Raw genomic sequence first — 10565 nt, forward strand, 5'->3', positions numbered from 1 at the left:
GAATGTGCAATTCTAAGGTTGCAGATTTGTTCATCTGCCCTAGGTTGGGTCCAGGTAGAACATCATGAATGGTTCAATACGGATTGTTAGCTGGAAAAAAAATGCAATATGATTTTTTACGTGGGTGATTTATTGTAACAGTCCATTCTTTAGTTAACCTTGGGAATCATAAAACCTAGACGAGCAGAATCAGCCTTGAAAAAAATGAGAGTGATGGATAGTGGAAATGTGTTCCGAACTGTTCTGTTTTTTTAGATTTTTTATATAAATACTCTTGTCTAGTGATATTGAAAAAAAAAAAAACTTATATCTCACATTAGAGATAATATCAATATAAAGTATATAAGTGAGGTAATCCTCACATCATGATTCCACAAGTTAATTTTTGGAGTTAAGTTAATTAAATCTAAATTAATGTTCTAAGATGATATTAGGGTTTATTTTTAAAAAAATTCTTAAATAATACATCAAATTACTTCTTAAATTATAAATAATACACTTAATTTTGAGGATTAATTTTAATCTAATGAAGCCTTTGTATCCAAAAGTAAATGAAGTTACTATAATGCCCAAATTGGTATGTGAAGCTTTGGTTTGATTGTGTAGAGCCAAAACAATCTTGATATCTTTTTTTTTATTGACCTAATCAAAAGACTAATAGATCAAGTAACTCTAACACTTTGTTTGTTTTAATAAAATTAGGGTGGAAGGAAATGGGAAGGATGAAAGTTGTTAAATATCATTAATTCATGTTTGTTCTCTTTATACTTTTTATCATGTGACTCACTTTAGTTCATGTATTTTGATATATATATATATATATATATATATATATATATATATATGATTTTCCAATGTTATCCTGATATATATTGGATGGTGCAATTGTCAAATTCGTATTTTATCTTATTTTTTCTTTTATTTTTTAATTAATTAAACAAGTGAAAATATTTTCTTATATTCTTTCATAGTTTCATTAATGCAAACAACTTTAAAATTTCACATTAATTCATCTTAAATTTATCTTTTCAATTGCATTCCTCCTTGTTGCAATGGCAAAGTGTAAATGAGAGAAAATATAAAATATAGTATCTCAGGCGTTATTTTTGTTGTGCTCCAATCCTAATTGAAGCTTTGCCTTTGTAACTCGTATAATCCTTTAATGTAGTTCTTTATTATATTGATTATTCACTAAAACTCTCATTTTGATTGGAAAATAACATAAAAAACATTTTAAGGTATTGTATCTAAATTTTGCCCATAAGAGTAGGACTAAAGGTTTCAATAGTAATTTCCATTTTAGAAAGTAATGACAAGTAGAACTGATATAAATAGATAAGAGCATTTGCAACACGAGTATTTTCATAAGTTGTTTAAAGTTAAATGATGTTACTTAATATTTTTTTTCTATTAGAGCATCTGATTTCGAGTCTGTTTCTTAATATGGCAAACACATATTTTTATTGTGAAAAATTTAGAACAAAAATATGCTATCGTCAAGGGTATTTTCATTAAAAAAAATGAAAAATTAAAGGGTGAACCTGACAAAGTAGGATGTGAAAACAAAAGTTGCCATGAATTCGCATTTTAAAAAAAAAATCTAAATTATTATTATTTTTTATTTTTTTTGTGTGACAATCCAAATTGGAAGATGACGAGTCTTAACCTTAGTAGTCTGATTTTGTTGGGTTATAGGGCTAACTTACGAGCGCTAGTCCGTTTTTCCACAGTTTTTTTTAAGGGTTTCATAATGTCAATACAGGCGAGTATTGGCAGCATAGGGGGGAAGAACTAGTAGCAGCACTGGATTAGATAAGTTTTTCCTTAAAAGAAAATAAAATAGATTTTTTATTTTTTTACAAGATTAATAGATATTTTACATGAATGTGATGATGATAAAAAAAAAAATTCTAACAAAATAATATCATATAAGATGAAATATAACATGAATTTATAATTTGATTGTATGCCTTTTTCAATACATCGATCCTTGTGAAACTTTACTCGATCATGGTGAATTGAATTTTGTTCAAAGTCAATAGTTTATCTTAGACTCAATAAATATTTTATCCGATCAATGTCAATCAGAATTTGGTCAAATTCAATAATTTCTCTTCGATTCAATTAATATTGTATCCAATCAATAATCAATATGAAACCGAATTTACTCAGAGTGAATAAACTTAAATTAATATTTAATAACTATTTTTTTACAGAATTAAATATTTTTGTTGAAGAAATAATATCTCCAAATACTACGTATTAAAAAAGAATAAACAAATAGATACTTAGATAATTAGGAAATATGTTCTCAATTTTATTTTCATGAATAAAAAAATATTATGTCATTCTTAAAAATAAACAACTTTTATAAATTCATCGAGTTGAAAGGACAAGGGTTTGATTGATAAAAGAATAACACACAACTCTTATCTCAAAAGTTATAATTTGTATACACTTTACTATTCAAATTTATTTGTATCACGATAAATTAGTAATTGTTTACGTTATAAAAATTTAGTTTGTAATTTAGGTTAATTTCGTGAAAGAATGACTATTTTTATTCCTCTGAAGTATTAACTGATTTGTTAATAATTAATTTTTGTTGAAATTTTTTTATCGAACAATTTTAGTATAATTTTTCTTTCCTTTCAAGCGGCTTTTTCCTTCCACAAAAATTATTAAAAGATTTGAGTTTAGTTCCGCTTGAATCAACCACAATTTAACATTAATTTAAAAAAATAAGAACTAAATTAATATACATAGGCTTTTATTAAGAACTAAAACTATATAACTGTTAACTATTTTTAAGGATGGGATTATATATTTATTTACTTTTAAAAAGGCAATGTAAAAAATCACGTCCTACGATACGAATAACAATAAAGAAGTTTTTTCTTTCTGGGTGAAAATGAGTATTGAAACTGTTTTAAACTTTCATGGTTGAAAGAAACGAAAAAGGACAGGAACATTTTCACATTAAAGAGAGAGAAAAAAAATAAAAGGCTAATTTTATAGTACATTTTTATGATCTACATCCTGATTCTGGTTAAATGGTCAGAAGGTGGGGGAAAAACTATAGGATTCTTTCACAGGCTATAATGCACCCACCAATCTGGTCCCGCCTTGGCCATGGTCTGAGCTCTCTCTACACCAAATGTGGATGTAAGGTTCCTCTTCCCTTCCAATATCCTCAAACAAATAAAGTTGTTGGTCCAGCCTAATTAAATGTTGACAAGCTAGCATTGACAAAGATTTTAAATGGAATTTGTATGATGAGTGTGCCTTTATTATTCTGTTTACCCATCAAGGCTCTGTTGCCTTTGGTAATCAAATGGGGGAAAAAATGTTACCCGTTACCCTTCAATAATTCAATCACAAACACACGCATATATAGGTAAAATTGAATGCCCTTTATGGTTGATGAGATGATGCCCTCTACCACTAGGGCACACACCACAGTTTCTTAACACCGTAAAAAGCTTTAATTTGAGGCATGGCCAAATTCCATTTCTCACCCAATGCACCATATTGGTCACTCCTACTCCACCCAGCTAGCGAGGCCTATGATCAATTTCTGGCACTTATTCCTGGGTGGACCATTGTACAATTACTACAGAATTATAAACGGAGGATCATGTTGTTAAAGTGAAACCCTTTTTGGTTGGCATAATGCCTGCTCTAGCTTAATGGAGCATTCAATAGTGACCCTTTTCTTTCTCTTTTCTTCTTTCTCCCTTTCCTTATTATTTTTTTCTTTAATTACTAAAATAGTTGTAACCCAATGTCCAAAGGCACTGCATTGATTTAAAATTATTGACACGGGTTGTCTTTACATTGTCTAAATTTTCAACCAAAGAAGAGTATCAGTGTGTGGGACTATGAGATAGTATTTGTGGTCCACCAAATTATTGATTGACCTTAATTCAATTTGCTGCTTGGGATTTAACCTTTGCTGTACTTTCCCCACTATAACCTTTATATGGCTAATAGATTCAAAAGCCTAAGTAACAGTGGAAAACTTGGCTCCTTTTGCTTTCAACTTCAATCGATGTATTGACCATTCGATTGAAAGGGAAGACACAATGCATAAACTTTTAAACTTTTTAAAGAAACACCTAATGCCCAGCCAAAATGTTGGGGGTGAAACTATAAAGTGCCAAACATGAAGAAAAATAAAATGTCCCAACATGAAAATCCCCAGCTTCCCCAGATATATATATACTCAATCATTACCCTGTTGGCGATTGTTTCGGCCGGACCATAACACCATTCGTCCATTTTCATCTGAATGGCCCCAAGAGAGAAAAGACAATGCTTGAGGTAGACCACATCGCAATCCAAATCCCCAAACTAACAGAGAAAAAAATTATCGAAGAAATAACTTTTTTTATTTATAAAACATTGGCGTTTTTTTCTCAGGAATACCTATAAAGCTAATAACCTTAAGTCAAGCTGTATTAGGTAAAAAAAAAAAAAAAAAAACACAACTCAGGCTGTATTAATTCAAATTTTATTTGACTTTTTTTTACTTGATAAATTCTATTTGACTTTAAAAATTCAAATCAAATAATTCCCTTTCTTTAATTTAGCATTCCCTTATTCACATTAAATCTTGTAACCGTTTCCATAATTATAATAACTAACAAGAGTAATTTTATACTATCTTCTTATTACCATATTAAAAATATATTAAATAAAATATATATATTTAATGCCTTTTGAACATATATAGAATGTATTTAATACTTACTATATAAAAAAGTAAGCCAAATAGTAAAATCACAGAAATATATAAAATTATTCAACTAATTAACACCCTGAAAATAAAATTTATTCATTTCTTATTTATTCATAACACCCGAATTATTCAATATTGATCAATATAATTTAAAAAACAAAAATAAAGGAAAAATGAAAGGTAAAGAGAAACTCAATGATTGAATCCATATCACATCACATGAAGTTTGTAGACCCAACAGAACATCACACAAGTACAGTGGAAAGGGTTGTTGAAATGGTTCTAAGGAGAGAGGGAGACATAAATAAAATACTATTAATAATTAATTATAATAATATAATAATAAAGAACAGTCAAGACACTATGCAGTAACGAAAAAGACAGAGAGAGTAGAGAAGAGAAAACTGCGTTTTAAACGGAGACTTGCTCTGCCGAATCTGGAAAATACGCACACAACAGCCTCTGTGTGTGCAGTGTGCTAATGTACGCGGCACATGCATTTCACTAACCTCAACTCCCAATTATAACCTTCTCTTTATTCATTACTTCTGCAACAACGACGGTAACCATTAACCATGCCTGCTCTTTTTCTCCTCCTCATGGTGCTGTGCGCACCGCTCTTAACGTGCGCCGATCGCAGCGCCGTAACCGTCGCTGAGATCCAAGCCTTGACATCCTTCAAGCTCAACCTCCACGATCCCGCCGGAGCTCTCGACAGTTGGGATCCCTCGTCTCCGGCGGCGCCCTGCGACTGGCGCGGAGTCGGCTGCACCAACGACCGAGTCACGGAGCTGCGTCTGCCTTGTCTTCAACTCGGTGGCAGACTCAGTGAGCGTATCTCTGAGTTGCGCATGCTGCGTAAGATAAACCTTCGTTCAAACTCCTTCAACGGAACCATTCCTTCGTCGCTGTCCAAATGCACGCTCCTACGGTCAGTGTTCTTGCAGGATAATTTGTTTTCCGGCAACCTTCCACCGGAGATCGCGAACCTCACCGGCCTTCAGATTCTCAACGTCGCGCAGAACCATATCTCTGGCAGCGTCCCCGGCGAACTCCCTATCAGTCTCAAAACCCTCGACCTCTCGTCGAACGCTTTCTCCGGCGAGATTCCGAGCTCCATTGCGAACCTCTCTCAGCTTCAGTTGATAAATCTTTCCTACAATCAGTTTTCCGGCGAGATTCCGGCGAGCCTCGGGGAGCTTCAGCAGCTGCAGTACCTCTGGCTGGACCACAACCTCCTCGGAGGAACGCTTCCTTCGGCGCTCGCCAACTGCTCTGCGCTTTTGCATCTGAGCGTGGAGGGAAACGCGCTTACCGGCGTCGTTCCGTCGGCGATTTCGGCACTTCCGAGGCTTCAGGTGATGTCGCTCTCTCAGAACAATCTCACTGGCTCCATTCCGGGTTCCGTTTTCTGCAACGGTTCCGTCCACGCGCCGTCGCTGCGGATTGTTCATCTCGGATTCAACGGTTTCACGGATTTCGTGGGGCCTGAGACCAGCAGCACGTGTTTCAGCGTTCTTCAGGTTTTGGATATTCAGCACAATCGCATACGAGGCACGTTTCCGTTGTGGTTGACCAACGTGACCACGTTGACCGTGCTTGATGTTTCCAGCAATGCACTTTCCGGCGAGGTTCCGCCGGAAATCGGAAGCCTTATCAAGTTGGAGGAGTTGAAGATGGCTAAGAATTCCTTCACCGGCACCATTCCGGTGGAACTCAAAAAATGTGGGTCCCTAAGTGTCGTTGATTTTGAAGGCAACGGGTTTGGCGGAGAAGTTCCTTCGTTTTTCGGTGATATGATTGGCCTCAAGGTGTTGTCTCTTGGTGGGAACCATTTCTCTGGTTCGGTTCCGGTGAGTTTTGGTAACCTTTCATTTCTTGAAACATTGAGTTTGAGAGGTAATAGGTTGAATGGAAGTATGCCTGAGACGATAATGAGATTGAATAATTTGACGATACTGGACCTTAGTGGAAACAAATTTACTGGTCAAGTTTATACGAGTATTGGGAATTTGAATAGGTTAATGGTGCTCAATCTCAGTGGCAATGGCTTCTCTGGAAACATCCCTGCTAGTTTGGGGAGTCTTTTCAGGCTAACTACACTTGACTTGAGCAAACAGAATCTTTCTGGAGAGTTACCACTTGAACTCTCGGGGTTGCCCAGTCTGCAAGTTGTTGCACTTCAGGAGAACAAGTTATCTGGTGAGGTGCCTGAAGGGTTTAGCAGTTTGATGAGTTTGCAGTATGTGAATCTCAGTTCTAATGCCTTCTCTGGGCATATTCCTGAAAACTATGGCTTTCTTCGTTCCTTGCTTGTTCTTTCGTTATCTGATAATCACATTACAGGAACAATCCCTTCGGAGATTGGAAACTGCTCTGGTATTGAAATGCTTGAGCTTGGGTCAAATTCTTTGGCAGGTCACATTCCTGCTGATCTCTCTCGCCTCACCCTTTTGAAATTGCTTGATTTGAGTGGGAACAATTTAACTGGGGATGTTCCTGAGGAAATCTCCAAATGCTCGTCATTAACCACTTTGTTTGTGGATCACAACCATCTTTCAGGGGCCATACCTGGGTCATTGTCGGATCTATCAAACCTAACAATGTTGGATCTCTCTGCTAATAACTTGAGTGGGGTAATTCCGAGTAACCTTTCCATGATATCTGGTTTGGTGTACTTCAATGTCTCAGGAAATAACCTGGATGGTGAGATACCACCAACGTTGGGATCCTGGTTCAGCAACCCCTCTGTATTCGCAAATAATCAGGGTTTATGTGGGAAGCCATTGGACAAAAAATGTGAAGATATAAACGGTAAAAACAGAAAGAGGTTGATTGTGCTGGTGGTTGTCATTGCTTGTGGAGCTTTTGCTCTAGTTTTATTTTGCTGCTTCTACGTTTTCAGTCTGTTGAGATGGCGTAAAAGACTGAAACAAGGAGTATCGGGTGAAAAGAAAAAGAGTCCCGCTAGAGCCAGTTCTGGAACAAGTGCAGCTCGTAGCAGCAGTACTCAGAGTGGGGGACCAAAACTAGTGATGTTCAACACCAAAATTACACTTGCTGAGACCATTGAAGCAACAAGACAATTCGACGAAGAGAACGTGCTGAGCAGAACAAGGCATGGATTAGTGTTCAAGGCCTGCTACAACGATGGAATGGTCCTTTCCATTCGCAGGCTGCAAGATGGATCATTGGATGAGAACATGTTTAGAAAAGAAGCCGAGTCACTTGGCAAAGTCAAGAACCGAAATTTAACAGTTCTCAGAGGTTACTATGCAGGGCCACCTGACATGAGACTCCTAGTCTACGATTACATGCCCAATGGAAACCTTGCAACCCTCCTCCAAGAAGCTTCTCACCAAGATGGCCACGTTCTAAATTGGCCAATGCGTCACCTCATTGCCCTAGGAATTGCCCGTGGCTTAGCCTTCCTACACCAATCCTCAATTGTCCATGGCGACGTGAAGCCACAAAACGTCCTATTCGATGCAGATTTTGAAGCCCACTTATCAGATTTTGGGTTAGACAAGTTAACAAGAGCCACTCCAGGCGAGGCCTCCACTTCAACATCCGTTGGCACACTGGGTTACGTTTCTCCAGAAGCAGTCTTAACCGGGGAAGCCTCGAAGGAGAGTGATGTCTACAGCTTTGGCATTGTGTTGCTGGAACTACTGACAGGAAAACGACCTGTGATGTTCACCCAAGACGAAGACATAGTGAAGTGGGTAAAAAAACAACTTCAGAGGGGTCAAATAACGGAGCTATTAGAACCAGGTTTACTCGAGTTGGACCCAGAATCATCAGAGTGGGAAGAGTTTTTACTGGGTGTAAAAGTTGGGTTGCTTTGCACAGCACCTGACCTTCTTGATCGACCAACCATGTCCGACATTGTTTTCATGCTTGAAGGCTGCAGAGTTGGTCCTGATATCCCATCCTCCGCAGATCCCACCTCTCAACCTTCTCCGGCATAATAACCCAAAAACTGCAAACTTTTCTGATCCAACTTTTCATTTTTTTTGTTGTTTTAGTCAAAACCCTTTTAAGTTGATTTAAGAAGTGTAACATTGGTAGTTCGTGGTTGTTAACTTGTGTTTTTGTCTCCACCGGGATTCTTTCCCACCAAAGAAAAAAAAATAGAGAAAAGGGAACATTTTTTCCATTTTTGAGGGCCATTTTTACGGTCTGTTTCAACCTGGTGACTGAGATGGTATGAATGGATTATGATATATATCTCTCACTTTCTCGAGCTCTAAGTTAGTCAACGTCTTTGACAGATGCAGAGTAGATGCGATACAGTGGGATGAGTGAGGACAAGGGGGTGGGGCCCGCGAAGCGTTTCGCGCCAAAGCAACGCAACGGCATCGTATTGGTATTGTTCCCGTCTGAGGAACGGACCTGCGTTTTCTGACAAATCATGTGGTCTTGGCGCAGGTTCCGGCAACGGAGTTGGATGATGTAGCCGTTAACAGTGTGGGGTCCGAGGTACACACTGTTCCCAAGGGTTTGTTAATGCAGCTTGAAAAGACATGTACTAGTATTCAGTAATCAGTATTCTCCCTTGTTGCGCCACGTGGCTTTTTCTGCTAGATTCGCGAGTTCTTTATTTTTAGTGGAAAGAAAATAGAGCAAAGGCGTGAGGGATGGCGTTACGTTATGATTGGGCATTTGGCCCACTTTTCAACAACTTTGTGGGTCATGATATCATATCAAGCATTTATTTTTTGAATTGGATTCTGTCTGGTTACCATATTTCGCTTTTGGCACTTGGCATGTATTTGGGGATTCAGGGGTGGACGAAAATTAATAAATATAGACCATGTGTGATGTGTCTCTGCATTATTTTTTTTTTGCCATAGTTTTTTAAAATCGCTTTTGCTATTAAGGAACCTTCCTATTCATGATCCGATCAGGTTACGTGGGTGTAACTGTGTGAGTCCAAGTTCTTTTTTCTCTTTATCTGATGTACCCCATTTTTTAGTATGTGGGACTGACATGAAAATTGGTAAAGGAAGCGTACTAAATCATTTTATTTATTTATTAAAGTAGTAGAATATTACTAATTAAATATGCACAAGGATGTGGAATGTAAGATACAACTTGACTGACAGTGAAGACCAGAGTAGGGAGACACATGCTCCTAATACCGTGCAGTGACCGTTAAGGGTCCTTCCAAAATTTATAATTGTTTGAATCATGTGCGAAATGGAGAACTAGAAAGTGTTTAGATTTTTAGTATTTGAGATGGAAAAACGAGATATTATAAGTTTTTATTTTGTCTTAAACTTACTTGACTATTTGTAAACAGCTCAGATTTTATTTTCTCTTTTAAAAAATCAAGTTGACACCATCTAAAATAAAACGAGTTTACATCCTAGCGCAAAGCATGCGCATTGCGCCCCTCGATCACAAAAGTTTTTCACTGGGCATTCCTTTGTCTTGTATTATTTGTCTTTTACAGTAATATATGCTTCTTCCTTTTTCTTAAGCAGTAATATAAGCTTCTTAAACAGACAAAAAGATTATAATGTAGTTGTGAATCTGCATCCCATAGGCATAAAATCAACAAAACCACATTGCATGAGTACTAAAATTCTAAAACTATCATACATACAAGGGACTGGATCATAACTTGAAAATATCAAATACCAATCTCTCGAGTAGGAGGTGAAAAAAGGCATTTTTTATTTATTTGCAAAATCAATGTTGATTGTTAATTTATTAGTTTTTGTTTGTGAGAAGATTTCAAACTTATAACATTTTCCTCTCTCGTTTTTTCTTTCAACCACCATGTAAATCTTATAATTACTCCTAAAAAGGGCATATA

At 36.7% G+C, this 10565-nt stretch overlaps 1 protein-coding gene across 1 annotated transcript; it reads left to right on the forward strand.

Annotated features, from left to right (window-relative positions):
• Nucleotides 1-5021: 5021 nt before the first annotated feature.
• LOC100795838 (probable LRR receptor-like serine/threonine-protein kinase At4g36180) lies at nt 5022-8959 on the forward strand. Its single transcript, XM_014763892.3, has one exon. It carries the CDS (start codon nt 5317-5319, stop codon nt 8710-8712), a length of 3396 nt encoding a protein of 1131 aa, XP_014619378.1. The 5' UTR covers nt 5022-5316; the 3' UTR covers nt 8713-8959.
• The last annotated feature ends 1606 nt before the right edge of the window (nt 8960-10565 follow it).

Source organism: Glycine max, chromosome 11, assembly GCF_000004515.6.
Source record: "Glycine max cultivar Williams 82 chromosome 11, Glycine_max_v4.0, whole genome shotgun sequence".
Classification (NCBI taxonomy): domain Eukaryota; kingdom Viridiplantae; phylum Streptophyta; class Magnoliopsida; order Fabales; family Fabaceae; genus Glycine; species Glycine max.

Bases quoted from the DNA above. Each gene is read 5' to 3' on its own strand.
- LOC100795838 (XM_014763892.3), top strand. From the start codon at position 5,317: ATGCCTGCTCTTTTTCTCCTCCTCATGGTGCTGTGCGCACCGCTCTTA.